This window comes from Nelumbo nucifera, chromosome 3 (assembly GCF_055504915.1).
Source record: "Nelumbo nucifera cultivar China Antique chromosome 3, China Antique-T2T, whole genome shotgun sequence".
NCBI lineage: Eukaryota > Viridiplantae > Streptophyta > Magnoliopsida > Proteales > Nelumbonaceae > Nelumbo > Nelumbo nucifera.
The window spans coordinates 73445799-73463873 of NC_142651.1; the positions used below are offsets into that span (position 1 = coordinate 73445799).

General features: G+C 38.4%; 1 protein-coding gene across 1 annotated transcript in view; it reads left to right on the plus strand.

The window, feature by feature from the left end:
- The window catches only part of LOC104585868 (Transducin/WD40 repeat-like superfamily protein), a 72601-nt gene extending 55392 nt beyond the window's left edge, over positions 1-17209 (plus strand). The window contains exons 16-21 of the mRNA XM_010242884.3: positions 254-504; positions 10235-10327; positions 10576-10677; positions 10841-11198; positions 16076-16213; positions 16302-17209. Coding sequence (XP_010241186.1) covers positions 254-504; positions 10235-10327; positions 10576-10677; positions 10841-11198; positions 16076-16213; positions 16302-16856 — 1497 coding nt within the window. The 3' untranslated portion in view covers positions 16857-17209. The remainder of the gene's footprint in view (positions 1-253; positions 505-10234; positions 10328-10575; positions 10678-10840; positions 11199-16075; positions 16214-16301) is intronic.
- The last annotated feature ends 866 nt before the right edge of the window (positions 17210-18075 follow it).

Below are 18075 nucleotides of genomic sequence, written 5' to 3' on the forward strand. Positions count from 1 at the left end.
TAAAATCTTTTTGCAGCAGTGGAGATTTTTGTAATCATAAAATTCATTATAAATTTATAACGAGTACAAAGGGCCTGTAGTGTAAAATAAAATGATTGTTTGAAGATGCTTCTTTAGATCTTTATTCATTTTCATTCTGATTCAATGCAATCAATTTAACTCATTCCTTTGCATTAGATTTTCTTGGTATGATCAGTTTCAAGATATAAAGTAGAGGTTGATTTCAACTAAAGAAAGGTTTTCTCCCTTTCAGGTAGTGCGGTTAGCATCCTTTCAGAATGCTCCTTCTGTGCCACCATTTTTATCATTACCAAAACAATCTAAAGTAGATTCAGAGGATACTATACTGTCAAAAGAGATGGAAGAAAGAAAAACTAATGAGATAGCTGTTGGTGGTGGAGGGGTATCAGTTGCAGTAACACGTTTTCCTGCAGAACAGAAACGGCCAGTAGGACCTCTTGTTGTGGTGGGTGTTAGAGATTCAGTACTTTGGCTCATTGACAGGTACTTTCCAAGTTCCAAAGATATGTAATGCCAAGATTCCTTGCTTGTTAAGGCACAGATTCCTTTTCTTCCAAAATCTATCTACTTATAGTTATCTTGTGGTTTAGCAACTCAGTGAACACTTTTGTGTCTCTACTAGTATTATAAGCATGTAGTGTACTGGAAAATGTTTTTTTTTTCTCCCAAAAACAAAAGCTTTTAGGTTCCCTGTCTTATGGTTAAGTTGCTTTTGTTGACCATGTTAAATATGTATTCTTATCTCTTGCCACTTCCAGGAGGTAATGGTCAACATACATGGGGGGGGGGGGGGAGGATTTACCAAAGAGGTAAATCATCATCTAAACCTTGTCCTAACTATATGGGGTTTGCTACATGAATCCTGTTTTGCCAATCCATTCTGTTCAGTGCCATATCAATTGTCAAATTATGGGCGCTTAAATTATTTCTCACTACTTCCATCCAAGTCCTTTTCATCCTGCCCTGGCTCTTCTAGCCAAGGAACTTGTAAAAGATTAGTGCCTCCAATGGGTGCTGTAGATGGTCTTCTATGCACGTGACTAAACCACCTCAGTCTACTTTTATTTTATCACCACCCATTGGAGCTACTCCTAAATTCCTTCCTATGACTTCATTTTTAACCCTGTCGTTTCTAGTTTTACCAATCATCCGTCTAAGCATATGCAATTTTGTCATACTCATTTTTTGGACATGCTGTTTCTTAATTTCTCAACACTGCTTCTGGCCTTTCAAGTGCTTTATAGAACTTTCCTTTTGGCCAGAAGGTTATTTGTAATGCAAGATTTCAGATGCACCCCTCCATTTTTCCCATCCTGCTCTATGGTAACATCTTCAATCTCCCCTTTGTTATGAATTATATAACCTAGAGGACACATTGAGTTTTCTCTTGGTCTTCAATCCTAAGAGGTAAAGAAGCAAAGTTTAATACAAATGATTACTCCACATTGGCAGAGGATTAGAAAAGTTGCAAAGACCCTATGGTGCTAACAGTGCATGGTAGTACAAGCAGTACAATGATCAACTATTCCAAAAATATACTTTCCCTTGTAACATGATGTTTTATGTTCCATGGGCCATATTCAGCAGATGACTTAGTAGAAGCCTCCTCTACATTGACCCTGAATATCTAAGCTTTAATGGACATATTCTCCAATTTAGAAAGATGGACCATGATGTTGCTTCCATAAGGATCATAACTTCTAAACACAGTCTTCCTGCTGGACAAGAGTTATCTCCCTGCATTTTATTGCCCGCTGTCTATGCATCAATGAATTTACTGTGATCTGCCATACTCTACACAGTGTCAATAAGGTCTACAAGGATAGAGTCAATGTGTTGGAAATTACTGTAGAAAATCATGGAATTCTGCTCCTTACATGCCAACACCTTTGCGTGATATGTTATCTCCTTTTAAGAGGCAAGGAAGCGAGAAGAAAATCCTTATATAGTCCAAAGATGTCATTTGGAAGTTGCCACCAGGACCCAAAGAAGGGTACAAATATTCCAATGGTCTTCTTAAACTCTGAATCTCTCACTGATGCAGGCACAAAAGCAGAGAAAGAATCCTTGGAAAAAGGAAACTAAGATTCTTCATATTCCTGAAACAATGGAAAATTTGTACTTCTGGGGTCATTTGAAATTTGGTTTTTTATTTTTTGAAAGAATTACATGTCAATATTTTGGTATTTTAGTTTGTTAGTGTCATAGGAATTACATGTCAATATTTAGAAACTTTTCTTTTTTAGTAAAAGTCTATGTTATTATTTATGGCAACTTTAAGATTAACCAATTATAGTAATTCCTACAAATATGTAAAATGTGTTTTACTATTTTAGTAACTTCTGGGGTCTTAAGTTAGTTGTAGTAGGATCAGAAACTGTGATCAGAATTATTTTAGGTAGGGGTGCAACTTGAGTAGGGTTAAGTTAGGAATTTTTAAATTTTCAATGAGCCCGAGCCCAAGCCAGATGTAACTAAAATTCTTTTAATTGAGCTACCTAAATTGCACTCCTTATTTTAGGAGCTAAAGTCTTTATTTAAGTGTCCCTATGGATTACTTATTGGGTTGCCTCAGTTTTAAAGTACTTATAATTTGTTTTGTACTAGTTCCCTAGTTGAAATTAGAGTCAATAAAGGGAGTTTTGAGGCCTCATGCTTAGTCTATAAGCAGTCATTGTAATTGGAATTTTAGAATTGATTTAATGGAATAATAGTTTATATTGATGTTACCTGCATGTAATACTGTGATATTTTTCTCTTCTAAAAGTATGTTGCCTCTTAGATATAAAAAAAAGTATGTTGCCTCTTTTCTATTCAAATTTGAATCCCCCCACTCACCCATAATCTAGATCTTTAATTCTCCTTTTTGATACCACATCTACCCCAGTAGGACTCTCCTTCCCATCCTACATCACTCCCATTCCCAATCTAAAAATTACAACCAAACTTATATCCATGATCCCTTTTAGCAGGCCAACCTCATATGGTATTTTAAATTGACAAGAATCAAATCCCATATTACATGTTCCATATTTTTCAGCCGAAACTTCCTCCACATTGACTCTTGTTCCAATGCAAGTATCAATAGCCATTTTCCTAGTAAAGTATGGCTCATTTGCATTATGTTTGAGAACTCAAAGCTTTTGCCCTTTTTTACATGGCCGTTGCCATTTTCCATGTGAAGTTTCTTTTCTCCACGTTCTCTGCAGAAAAGGTCACTCTAAGGTTCCAAGTCCAAGGAGCAATTTGCATTGGGGAAGAGCTCCTCCAGCATAATATCAGGATTCCTTGTGATGCTTGTTTTATAGGTACCTAATTAAGGTTATGTATGGCATCCCAGCTACTCTGTAGGGTTAATGAAAGAAAAAAGGCTCCAAATCTTAGGGTGATAGTATCTGTTACTATCAGGACGTATCAACCATATAAAAACATCCTGAAGATACCGAATATGAAAGGGAAAGCAAAAGAATAAAAGAAAAAGAAGAAAATGAATGGGAAGAGAAGAGGAGAGAAATCTGTAATCTAACTTAAAGTTCAACAAATCTGTAATCTAAGAACTATTATAAAACAAAGTGAAGAGACCATAATACCCCTAGTAAGTCAACTACTCTTAACACTCCCCATCAAGCTGGAACATGACTATCATACATACCCAGCTTCTTACAAAGATGTACCACTCTTAACTCGTTCAAGTTCTTAGTAAACAGTTCTGCCTGTTGACCATCTGACTGCACAAAACTGTAGAAATAGTATTTTCCAACGGCTTCTCTCGAACAAAATGATCAAGTTCTATATGTTTCGACCTCTCATGGAAAACTGGGTTGGAAGCAATGTGAACAGCTGAGTATCACAATATAACTTTTGTGCCATTGCCCTATACTCTGATTCTACACTACTTGCCACCACCCTTTGCTTCTTACTTTTCTAAGTCATTAAATTGCCACCAACAAATGTACAGTATGTAGTAGTGGACATTATATTACCTATAGAACTAGCCCAATTCACATCAATATAGCCTTCAATCTCCAAATGACCATTCAGCTTATATAACAGACCACAACCAGGTGCTCCTTTTAGACTTCTAACTATCCCAATTATATCTTCCCAATGAAGAATCTGAGGACTCTACATAAACTGAATTATTACACTTACAACAAATGAAATATCAGGTTTTGTGATAGATATTAGGATCTATGAAGTTTCAACAAGCAGAACACCCAATTTCTTAGTTGCTTCAAGAATATCTAGCACATACTTCCTCTAACATAGGTTGATTCCATGATGTGACCATACCACTTTCCCAAGAAATAGCAAGTGTGCCTAGGTCTTGGTTTGCAATGCTGCTATAAATTTTTTAAGTCTTTCTATTCCCATAGAGCAAGTTTCAATAATCACAATTGTAGGTACATAGTGGTCGCTCAAACCATCAGAGCACAAAAGGTGTCATATTAATACCAGATGGATGCTTGCGATGAATCCATAACCCATCGCACGTTTGCGATGAGTTCATAACCCATCGCACGTTTGCGATGAGTTCATAACCCATCGCACATCTGCAATGAACTCATACCCGAAACAGGTTGCGATGAGCTTTGGCCTATGCGGATCTGCGATGAATCTTAAACACGCGAACTTGCGATGAGCTTTAGACACGCAGATCCGTGATGAACTTTTAGTAGGTGTGGAATTACTGTAGATCGGGAACAAATATCAGAAACACGTGCGTCTTTAAATTATGTGAATGACGGGACGCCCCATGGGCCTAGTAGAGGCGAGCAATGTAAATAATGATGTCACCCGCGCCATGTCAGTTTTAAGAGTCACAAAAGGAAGAAGCATACGTGGATTATGAGAATCCTTAAGAGAAAGGAAACCCTGTCTTCGAGGGATCTCGTCAGACACGTGGAAAAACCCCAATGATGCCCCATTAGTAGTCAACATAAAGAAAAGATCACCTTTCCTAATAGGAAAGGTCTCCTTTAGATCCCTCTCCTTATAACCGTGGGGTCCTCTCTATATAAAGGGGAATAACTCTCCCCACGGGGGATAGACAATACAATATAACTTTCACCTAGGGTTTCTCACAAGGAGATCCTCCCTTCTCCCCTCTCTTCTTCTCTCTTCCCCGCGACCTCTCTTTCCCATTGCCTTCTCCGGACCTTCGGAGACTTGACCAACCTCCATAGCCTTACCATGGCACAAACAACAATATCATTAGTATTAATTACCAATATCATCTTACCAGCCATTGTATCACAACTAAACACAGAATGATCAACTTTGCAATGCTTTAGTTTAAACTATTTCACAACTTAACTAAACCTACGAAGCTAGGCCCTAAGGGATTGCTTCCGCCTATAAATCGCCTTCCTCAACTTACACACCTTATAACTCCTCCCCCTGAGCAACATACTCAAGAAGTTGCTCCATATGTACTTCTTCCTACAAGTTGCCAAGATAAAAAGGCATTTTAACATCTAGTTGGAACTAGTGTTTTAAAAGGTGTGGGAGGTGTATGCCTGGAAGCGCGCCTCCAGGTGAAGCTCTCCCAAAACGCCCTGGTGTCACGGGGGTAGTTCTACAGCGGAAGAAACCCGTGCGGCGTCCTGGCCAAGGCAGGCCAGGACAAGCCTTTATGCGCTTAGAGGCTAGGAGTTGCCCGATGGGATGGCTCCACCAAAGTCAGTAGCACTGGATCATGACCTCAAGTCCAATGGCCGGGGCACTCTCCTGGCTCAGACCGGTCCATGGGAGGCGCCGCTTACGTGCTAAAGGGGGACAACCATAATGGAAGGCGACCATGCGCCGATGAGGTAACTTGGCACCGATGTGAAGGGTCTCCTGTATGCTGATGATGACAGGCACCTGTGTGCCATGATGATAGGCAACCGCTTGGGCCGGAACACACCCGTGCGCTAGGGGCAACGGGATAGCTCAATCAGCTTGGGCAAGGGGCTGGCGAGGTGAAGGGACATGCTTGAGCCAGGCCCGCATGCCAAGCCTCCCTTGAGTATCGGTAGCGCAGTGCCAGTCCAACATTGTCCCCATGAGCAAGTGTGCGCCCATGAGGAACCCTGGTAGCCATGCTAGCCGTTAACCAGGGCCGCCCCGCAAGGGGATGAAGGTCTAGGAGTGCCAAGGTTAGGCACCCAAGGAGGTCGACCACCCCTCCTCAAAGAGTACGTTAAGCTTTTGGTGGTCTGCTTGAAGATGACATCAGTTCTCCCAAAAATCTTACAGGCGAAAATGACGGGCATGTCCCTAACGTAAGCCTGCCAAGCGTAGGCAAGGCTAAGCCTGTGCTGAACCGTCACACTGAGGCATATGCCAGAGGCGCTGACAGCTCTGAGGTGAGGCATACGCCTCATGCGCCTCATGCACATCTTATATAAAAAGACAAAAAAAAAAGGAAAGGAAAGGAAAAGAAAAGAAATGGAAGGGAAAGAAAAAGAAAGAGAAGAAAAAAAGAGAAAAAGGAAAGAAAAGAAAAGGAATGGGAAGGGAAGAAAAGACAAGGAGAAAGAAAGTGGTTTACCCCCCTTTCAACTAATGTTATGCGTCTTTGTTCTTCTTAATATAAAGGATTTTTAGTAAAAATAAAGAAAAAATGACATCCCCCCTTCCCCTTCATCCTCCTCCCCTTCCTTCTAACCTCCATCCTCTTAAGGAGGCTTATGCTTCCTTGTGTTCGGGAGGCTTATGCCTCTTGCATTCTGAACTACGCCTCACACCTCTAGGTAGTGGAACACCTTGTGCTTCGCCTCCGTGTTTTAAAACATTGTCTGGAACAATGGCCAGTGGAAAGTGGCAACAAGGGAGATCACAACATGCACTGGTGCAATCTTAGCCACTTGGAAATGTCTCTGAATAGTCTGCACCATAGGTTTGGGTGTAGCCTTTACGACAAGTCACTTTTAGCTTGTCTACATTGCTATCTGGTAAGTAGTTCACAGTATAAACCCAACAACAACCAACAACATTTTTTTTTCCAAGAGGAAGAAAAATTATACTTCACAGTATAATCCATAGTTTGTTTCCAACCAATAAGTCGAATAGCCTCTTGAATAGAATTAGGAAAAGAAAATGAGGAAAACAAAGAAATGAATTGTTGATAAGTAGGTGGCAAATGGTTATAACAAAGGATAATGTACAAGGGATCAGTGGTACAAGAATATTTACCTTTTTTTGAGGGCAATGGGTAAATCAAACTATAAGGAGTTAATTTAGGAACTAATGGATGTAGAGCTAATTTAGGACTTAATGCATGACTCTCAACTCTGAAACACACTCCAAGGAGGAGATGGCTCAGAGTAGGCACCAAAGACTTCAGTTTCTGTAGCGTGGGATGACCAAGATGGTAATGCCACTGGAATGGAGTAAAAGATGACTAGAATTAGGGGTGCAATATGGGTGAGTTGGGTTGGATTGAAGATCAACCCAGGCCCAAATCTAAAGGTTCAAACCTCAATCTTAGGCTTGACCTTGCCAAACCTAAGGTTAAGCACTTAAGCTTGAGTTATAAACCTAGGCCCAACCCGAACTTAACCCAGCACAAATCAGGCTGAGCTTAATCAAGCTTGGTCAGGTTTGTAAGAACTTATGAATATATTTTTGTATAACCATCTTTTATTGGGATTTGTGGCCCAATTTAGGAGTAAAATTGATTGAAAACATGTACAAGTTTCATTTATAAATGTGTATACACCTATGTACAATGTACATGGGTATATATAATTAGAAAAGGAAAAAGCATTTCTATATAAACACACCAATACTGGTGAGAAGGGAGATTAAGCATTTCTCTGTATGCATGTTAGTAAGTATTTGTTAAGGCGGGCTTGGGTTAGTTTGGGACTAGGTTAGATTGATCCGGGCTCGTGCTACCCAAGGCCTCAATCCAAGCCTAACTTAAGTTTAGGTGAAGCCCAAGTTTTTTCTAGCTTACGCCTGGCCCGCAACCCGAAAACTCAAGCCCAACCCATGCAAAAAACACGAGTTGGGTCAGGCTCAGGTTGGGCCTACCCAAGTTTCAATCCTCATATCTCATGCCTTCAACTAATTGTTTTCCCTGTTTTTTGATCTTGAAAAACATAATATGAAAAAAGGAATGTAACAGAATGATTAAGAGATTTAGAAAATTTACTACCGGACATTAAATTTAACAGAAACTTAGGAACATAAAGAACAGAAGACAAAGGCAATGGTAATGGTAAGTGAAGAGGAACATCACCAAAACTGATTGTAAGAACATAGATATGCATAAGGCCATAAACCCAGTCCAACCAACCCCAAGCCAAAGTAGAACCAGGTCAGTCAAACTCAGGTCATGAAACAACAATTCAAGACAAGTCACCAGTGTAGCATGCTGGCTAGTGGTTGATAGTCTTGGTTACTTTCCTTTCTCATTCCACCAACTCACTTCATCACTAGAAACATCATTTGGACTATGTTAGGCCTGATCCCTCTTAGGAGGGTATGTAGTGTAGCCCCTCTCAAGGTCTAGCAATTCCCTTCTTCCCCCTACTGACTCCTCTCTCTCCACCAGCTTTCCACCATTCCTCAAACATTCGGAATTCAGACCAATCCCGTCACCTACACCAAGAAAAGGAGTAATAGTACCATTAGCAAGGGTAACAGACTGAGAGGGAGAAGAACGAAACAAGGAAGCAAACACATGTATGACCCAATCATATGATCAAATGCTCCAGAATCAATGACCTAGGTTGGTGAATGAGATGACAGGGAATCTACACAAGCCATACCCAAAGTAGCAAGTGTGGTGGTAGTATGATTTTGGTTAGAAAACTAGAGGAATTTGTCATCTTCACATGAGATACCATCTCCTTCCAAGTAGCATTTGCTGATGTCACTAAATCCATCTAGGATTAGAACTATCCCCATGATCATCACTTGCTACTGCATGATTTTCCCAGCTAGGAAGTGGGTGAAGGTCATAATAGTAGTTAATTTATGACTATCCTTCCTACAATAAGTACACTTTTTTATTCCATAGCCACCTTTTCCATTACCTCCTGTTTGTTCACGTCCACCACCACATCCATCGAGTCCTTGATTATTCAGGCCAGTCCTGCCATCACTTGTATTCCCACGTCCAACTCTAGTTCCACCATGACCTCCCCTTCTCACCACTACTAATGCTAATCTTTCATGTCCAGTAATTGTCTCTGTAGGACCAAGAGACACCTTACAATCCGAGCAAAGACCTCCTCTAATGAGGGAAGTTTGGCACTACCCAATATCTGAGCTCGAACAGGCTCAAACTCTGGCCTAAGCCCTGAAAGAAAATGTGCTATGTCAAACTGCCCCATCTACTGCTACTAAATTTTGATATCTGAACTAAGAGGTTGATAGGTATCAAGCTCATTGCTACTAGTTGTTGGTTTTGCATTCAAGTATTTTAACTTATTTTGCCTTAAGAAAGATCACCACTGATTTAGCACATGGTATATAATTATCACCATTCAGCTTAATAGATGTCATTTCTAATCCAAAGATTTCAAATTGAACCCTTTCTGTATGAAAAAGCTCCATGTTTACGATCAAACATGAAAGAATCCACCGTAAATACTCCTTTGAATCCTAGTACATAAATTTCAGTATTTCACTGATCAAAAAATAAATATTTGAGTATTTTAAATAAGAAGAAATTAATACTTACATCTTTGATTTGATTAAGTGAAGGGTTGAGTATAATCAGGTTTAGGCATCTTTCTATAATGAATGCAAATTGTGCCATTTGCAGTGGTCACTTCGAAATTCTAAATGGAATCATTAGTTCGAATGTTTGAATATCTTTTACATGACCAGTTTCTTTGATCATCCCATTCTGTCCTGATTATGTCGAATGGAGTTCCCTCAATTTCAATACTGCCAACGACTTTCATTCCATCATCTTAAGTTTAAGGAATAATCTGTTACAACTTGCAACATCTAAGACTCTAATGCTGAAAAAACAAGCTGCAAGTTATGTGGTGCTTTTTTTTTTCCAATTGAAAACCGACTCTTATTTGGATCTGTATTAAAGAACCCTTGCAGTTCTTTTTTTCCCCTTTTCTGTTTAGATTTATTGATAAATCCTCTCTGATCTTGTTATCGAACACCAAAAAGCTGTTACAACTATGACAAAGCCTGATTCTCATAGGCTTCTGCATCTTTAGAATAAGTTCATAAATTCTTGGATTTTCTGCTTCAGGTACATGTGTGCCCATGCTTTGTCTCTTAACCATCCCGGTATTCGTTGCCGCTGTCTTGCTGCCTATGGAGATGCAGTTAGTGCAGTGAAATGGTATGCTGCTTCTTGATCAATTTTAATTAATTTTTGGGAGTGATTTTGGCATATTCCAATTTTGGTAAAGGGGTAACATCATCGGTAATGAGACGCAGAAGCACCCTCATGTTTTAACTTCATTAGAATAGATGGTTTCTTTGTCTTTTCACTAGGGATGTGCTGGACTTATCAAAGTGGGCTGTGCCCATATTAGTCCCCTACATTTATTTCTGCATTGTTTTTACTAAATACACTTTATTATGCAGGGCAAGTAGGCTTGGTAGAGAGCACCATGATGATTTAGCACAATTCATGCTTGGGATGGGTTATGCTACAGAAGCACTTCACTTGCCTGGAATATCTAAGAGGTCTATAATCCAAATTGGTGTTCCTCAGTGTGCTTACGATCCTGAATTCCCTGATATAAGAATTTCTTTTCCATGTCATTTAATACTAGGCTGGATCAATCTTAATGTTTAGGTTTCTCATGTTGTATTACTAAATAACCTTTTGTTCATGGAAAATTCTCAGGTTGGAGTTTGATCTTGCCATGCAGAGCAATGATTTGAAAAGAGCTCTTCAGTGCCTCTTGACAATGAGCAATAGCAGAGATATTGGGCAAGAAACAACAGGGCTAGATGTAACTAACATTCTGAGTTTAACAGCTAAACAGGAAAACTTGGTGGATTCTGTCCAGGGAATAGTAAAATTTGCAAAGCAGTTTTTGGATCTTATTGATGCTGCAGATGCTACGGCACAAGCTGACATTGCTCGTGAGGCTCTTAAGAGATTAGCTGCTGCTGGTTCTGTCAAAGGTGCTCTACAAGGTCAGGAGTTAAGGGGACTATCTCTACGACTTGCAAATCATGGAGAGTTGACCCGGTTAACTGTATGTAGCCATTACTTATTGTTCACTTATGTTTCATTCCCTGTTTAGTTATATCGCCTAGCTGCATGAAAACTTGTTATTTTCTGGCTTTTAAGTGACTATTTCTTATGCATTTATCCCATGGTAATGTCATTAAAGAATATGTGCTCATGCTTGAGTGTGCAAAGGGGGTCTGTTGCAGTGTTTTAAAAAGTGTCCCTCAGGCCTCAGCTCATGCACATGCCTTTTTCAAATATTCCCTTTTTTTGGTAGATTCTTATGTGTTTTACACCTTAATGGTTTGTCAACTTCTATATTACCTTTTCTTGCTATTTACACACCAATAATGACCTATTAACTTTTAAAATAAGCAAAAACAAAATCCTTTTAAATAACTGAAGCCTTAGTTATTGCAAATAGGATCTTGAATACCACAAATTCTACTAAAGAAGCAACAAGAATAATACAAATATTTGGTCACTAGTCCTAAAATAGAATGGACTACAACTAAAATCACAAAATCAACCCTTTATATCATCATCCAAGCCTTATCTCAACTATATGGGGTTGGCTACATCACCAATCCATTCTGTTTAGTGTCATATCCATTGTTAAATTATTGGCGCTTAACTCATTTCTCACTACTACCCATGACTTTTTTGGTCTACCCCTTGACCTTGTAGCCCTAGCCCCTTCAACTTGTAGCAAATCACTTCTTCATATGGGTGTTGTTGATGACCTTCTTTACACATGACCAAATCATCTTAGTCTATTTTCTCTCATTTTATCACCTATCAGAGTTACTCTAAATTCTTACGAATCAATGTTGTCAAAATCTTACAATTTGCGATACGATTCACAAAATCTTGTGATTTTTATTTGAATCCTATGATTTGATTCATAAATCCTACGATTAATACAATTCTTGCAATTCACTGTGATTCGAATCAATTCAATATGAATTAGTTCTCTACTTTGTTTTTTTTTTGTTTATATTTAGCTTTGTCAAGGGAGACTTGTTTTACATTATTTAAGACCATATATTGAGCTTGTAAGGCATTTGTCCATAAATTTAATTTTACATTTGATCCTTTGTTAGTTTCATCAATTAAAATGATGCCATTAGCAAATGTTCTAATATAACCTATAAAAATCTGATGTCTCTCCCACAAATGTTCTAATATTGGTTGTTGCACCATCATACATATCCTTAATTAGGTCTATGTACCTACTTTGAACTCCTTTGTTTTCCAAGACCCATTATGTTATCTCTTTAGGAACTCTATCATATGCTTTCTCTAGGTCAATGAAAACCATTTGGAGATCTCTCTGAACTTTTCTATCAATCTTCTCAAAAAAAAAAAAAACATAGTTTCCATGGTTGATTTCCTAGCATAGTAAACCGAAATTGGTTCTCTGATGTACCTATTTCATCCTGTACTTTGTTCTCATTTCTCAACTATTCTCTCTCAAAGTTTCATAGTGGGCTCACAAGCTTAATCGCTGGATAGTTATTACAATTTTGTAGATCACCTTTGTTCTTAAATATAGGCACCATAACACTCTTTCTCCAATCATTAAGCATCTTCTTTTCTTTCATTATCTCATTGAAAAGCTTAGTTATCCATAATAACTTTTGCTTCTCTCATACCTTTCCATAGTTGTCAAGGTGACGCCTAGGCAACAAGGCGCCCTTGGAGTCTCGCCTCGCCTAATCACCAAGCAGTTTTCTATAGCGTATTATAACAAACTTTATATTTTAAACGTCTTCATTCTACCACCAAAGTTTCTTTATCACTTTTCCATTTCCCTTTAGGCTTAGTTTGGTTGTTTGGGAAGAGTGCAAGTACAAATATGTTCAATGCAAACCTTGTATACCGTATCTCTAAACATTGTATTTGCACTATACATATTTGTATTTGTACTCTTCCCAAACTTAGCCTTAGATTCTACTAAGAAGACATCATTTGCTACTTTTTATATGCAATTTTCCATTTAAAGTCATATATCATTTGTCTTTCCATCTAAATTCCATTTGTCCTACCATCAACTTCTCTCTAAATTGAGCTTGTTTCTCTCTTTTTATGTTTTCCCACTTAATTCTTGGACACCTATTTTCTTCAGCGTTTCTCTCCCATGCCCTAATGCACACATCTATTAATACTATTCTTTGTTGTGTGGTTAAGTTATCCCTTGGAATATTTTTTTTCTTTTTGATGAATATTTCCCCCTAGAATAATTTTGCAATCCTTACAAAGTATTCATTTTGTTTTCCTAATAAGGGAAAAAATATTTTTATATTTGAGCCACTTTTAAATATTATTAAGTGTTCGTCCTTCTTTATGGAAAATTTTGTCTAAAATTTCCAAATCATAAGTTACTACATATTCTAAGATTGTATCTCTTGTTTCATTCCTCTACCCACCCAAATCCTCCATGCACCATATCATATCATGTATTTCTTTCCCCACATGTCTATTTAAGTTTCCTCTTATAAAAATATTCTCTTTATTTGGATTTTCTTGGACTAATCCTTTTTAAGTTTTCCCAAAGTTGTCTTTTAATGTTTTCTTCTAAACCCACTTGAGGTGCATAAGCACTAATTATGTTAAAGATTTCTTCACCTAAAACAAGTCTAATTAAAATCGTTCTATCTCCAATTCTTTTAGCATTTACAGTTTCATTTTTTAGATCCTTATCTATTATTATTGCTACTCCATTTCTATTTTTGACGTTTCCCATGTACCATAATTTGTAGCCATCAATTTCTTTAGCTTTTTTACCCTTTTAGTTTCTTGTAAGCATGCAATGTTAACCTTTCTCCTCTTCATAATGTCTTTCAATTGCAGTCTTTCTTATTAATGTTCCTACAACCCAAATAACTAAACGAAGTTGTGTCTCTTGGACTAGCTTCTTTACATGTCCCTATCTAGAAGGATGTGGGAACCTTTGCCTATTTAACATCACAATTAGGTGTTGTTGTGACGGGTCACTTAAGGAACCATCTTAGTAAACCCTTGCCTATGTGACACTACACTTAGGTTTGGGTGAAGTGCATCATTTTCAGAGAATGCCCTAGCATGAGCATGAAAAGGCAAATAATGCCCCATGTTCATGAGAATTTTGCAAAAGTTTTAGTGGCAACTGCCAACCTAACAATCTCACACTGGCAAAGTTACAAAATCTTCCCCTTTATATATACAACCTAAAAATTTAGGTTGTTTTTTGGTATTTGCCCAAAACTGCCAAATTGACTCAACTGGGCTTGCCTCAAGGGCTTTTACGGATGGGGAGGGCTAATCTCCTAATGCAAGATGTTTAGCGTCACATAGGGGTGGAAACAAATTGAGCTTTTCATGATCTATTGAGCCTAACAAAGCTCAGCTCATGAGGTTCACAAGCCTAATCGAGCTTATATATATTAATAAGTAACTTTTTATATGTATAATAATAAATGTTATATATAATAATTTTTTATATGTATGATAATAAATAATTTTTATAATCCTTGAATATTTGTATGTAAAATAAAACATTTTTTATATGTATAATATTTATTTTTAGGGATAAGTGGACTGCAATCCACCTCAGAAATCTGAATTGCAGCCCCTTCCTAGTCTACTAGTAGCCCCCCCATAAACCGCATCCTGCCCGTGAATTTGGCATCAATCCACGGGCAGGATTCAGTCCACCCCTAGAAATCTTAGCTCCACCCTAGGGGTGGACTGAACTATAAAAACCCCATATTTTTATTGGAAGTTTGGCTCACATTCAAGCTCAATCCGAGCCGAGCTTGAACATATTAACATTTGAGCTGAACCGAAATCGAGCTCGAACTCAAGCTTGAGCCTCGTGGATTTTTGGCAAGCCAAGCTCAAATAGCCAGATATTCGGCTCAGCTTGGCTCAAATCCACCCCTAGCATCACACTAGCTACCTGAAGTAATGCAACTAGGATTGAAAGTTTCACATGCTTGAATTTTTTAGTGCTTGAAACACTTTGGCATCCACATATATGTGCTCTTACTTCTATGTTTTCACTTTGATTATGTTCTATAAATGTTGTGCATACATTTATCATACCTTGAACCAATAGGCTTTTTTATCAGTAGACAATAGACTTTTTACACATTTAATTTCTTTTAAAATTCAGGTTTTCATTTTTTATGTATTAGTGTTTATTTATTTTTAGAAAATTTTCAATAATTTGTGCCTCGCTTCAAAAAGGTGAATCTTCATCTTGCATCTTGTGCCTGAGGCTCTAGAAGGCCCTTGGCCCTTGCGCTTTTCTCATGCCTTGTGCTTTTAAAACACTGGTCAGTTGGCCATATCGTTTAGTAAGCTTCCTTAAATTTCTGTGTCAACTTGTTTTGAGGGACAAATAGAGGTTCTTCTGACCACCCTTGATTAGTGGAATAAATTTCAGGTTGAAAGGCCTTGCCATCTGTCCAAAATAAGCCCTTCTTTATGGTCTTTTTGAAAATAAAAAATTGAAGATAACCAATGCAACTTTATCAAAATTCCAATACTAGGTCGGAATAGAGCTGATGTGGCTGATCTAGATGGCACTCTGCCTTACAGGCATTCTGAATTGGCAACAAGAATCTCCTACATAGTAGAAATAGGTGGTTTATCTAGTAACAGATTGTTAAAGAATTTTTTGTGGGTTTCAACCTGGGGATCCTCATGACATTGCTAAAGTGACTAAAGTTATATCTGTTAACAATAAAATTCTTTTTACCAGAGAGAGAGAGAGAGAATTTCTGAAATTTTATCATGAATAAACTTGTCTTCCCAACATTACAGTCCTAAAATGCTGTCAAACCTGTTGGAATAATTAGTTGTTCTGTTGCTAATTATTAATTTTCTGCTTTGCCTTGTTACTTTTTTGTCTTTCAGGGGTTGGTAAATAATCTTATCTCAGCTGGACAAGGACGTGAAGCAGCATTTTCAGCTGCAGTTTTGGGAGACAATGCTTTAATGGAGAAGGCATGGCAGGACACTGGAATGCTGGCAGAGGCTGTTCTTCATGCACATGTATAAATAGTGTCATTGTTTATGCAAATTGATTACAATATATGGTTCAGTAATTTTGATTTATCTCTACACTCTTGGATGATTTCAGGCTCATGGGCGACCAACATTGAAGAACCTGGTCCAGTCCTGGAATAAGATGTTACAGAAAGAGCTTGAGCCTGTCCCATCAACAAAAACTGATGCTACAGCTGCTTTTCTTTCTTCACTGGAGGAACCCAAGCTTACAAGTTTGGCCGAAGCAGGGAAGAAGGCACCAATTGAGATTCTACCTCCAGGGATGTTGTCTCTATCCAATCCCATCAGTCTTCCAAAGAAGCCAGCTCCTGCCACCCAAGGCTCCCAGCAGCAGCCAGGCAAGCCAATGCTACTAGAAGCACCTCCTCTGGCTGCTCCCCCAGTGAGTGCTCCAGTTTCATTGGCAATAAGTGATCCAGTTGGACCACCGAGTGCTACACCTTCATCTTCATTGAGCGATCCAATTGCCCCACCTGAAAGTACTTCAGAACCAGTTGCAAGTACACCTGCATCAAGTACTACAATAGCAGCAAGCACACCACCCCTAGCATCCAACGGTGCTGAAATGGGTGATACCCAGTGGACGAATGTTCCAACTCCATTGGAAGGGACTGATCCACTTGCTTGACAAGAGTTTCAAACCCTGCCAATTGAAGCCGGTGCATATGGTAAACACACTAGCTTCATTGATGAAAGTTACTTTCTTTTTCTTTTATTTTTTCGGGGGACGGGGGGGGGGGGGTGTATTGAGGTTCGGTTGTCTGAGTTGTGATTATTTCCTTTGTTACATTTTTGAATTTAACTCCATTAGAGAAAAAAGTTTGTGTAGTATATTCCCCAACCCCTAGGCTCCCTTGTCACATGATTTCCAATGGCATCTATAGAGCAGGCCATTTATGGGTTGTATTATATAATGAAAGCAACGAGTTGTGTATCATATATGGTAATGGATACGTTTTAGGTTCTTTGCACAGGTGCAAATTTTCTTTGGCTAAAAATTTGTAGCTCTATTTTGGTAGTTTCACTTGTAATTTTTCCTTGAGATTGTTGCGTTAAGACTTGCGAAAGATTTTCTTGCAACTAAATTAAATGGCAAGTTGGCAACAGGTATATAAAACGTTATCCCACCATTCCATTAAATTAGTTAATAAGGTCGAACAGCCTGGAATCCTCTACAAAGGAGCTTATTCTTTTTGCGAGGAAAATCTTTAGTTAGTGAAGAATACAGTCGAGTCGACTAAAGAGATGAGAGATTCATCATATGGATGGTCGAAACCTACAAGTAGATTGGGCGAAATTTCAAAAATTTTTTTTATATGAGAATTACATTCCTTATTTTAGCAAACTACATTTTCAAGGATCAGTCTTGAACCCTAAACCAGACCAAATCTGAAACCAAAAGGTAAGAGAGGGAAATACTTAATACAAAGTAGTAGTAACTCCCAATGAAGGTGTCTACCCCCAAGGAAATCATCAAAGAGTGCTTCCACTGAATATGACGTAGCGTAGGGTGGAGCAGAATCAGCATGATGGTTCTTCAGTAAGAACTAGATTCTTCACCAAGAATCTGATGGGCGAGTGAGTACAACTTCAGATTAGTTTTTCTCCAAAAACTGATATCAAGAATCTTTCTTGATCGCTCATACAGATGGAGATCGAACTGACAATGGCGGCAACAGCAGAAGAAGGCAAGAGCAGAAGATGGCATCAGTCCAACTACAGCTGTCTCTTGTATCAGTAATCTGATTGGGTGAATTGAGGTTTGCCCTCCTTTATTTATAGCCTTAAAGAGAGGTTCTCCTAATCCTATTAGGAGTTTCCTAATCCAAATCTTGTGTTTGGATCTG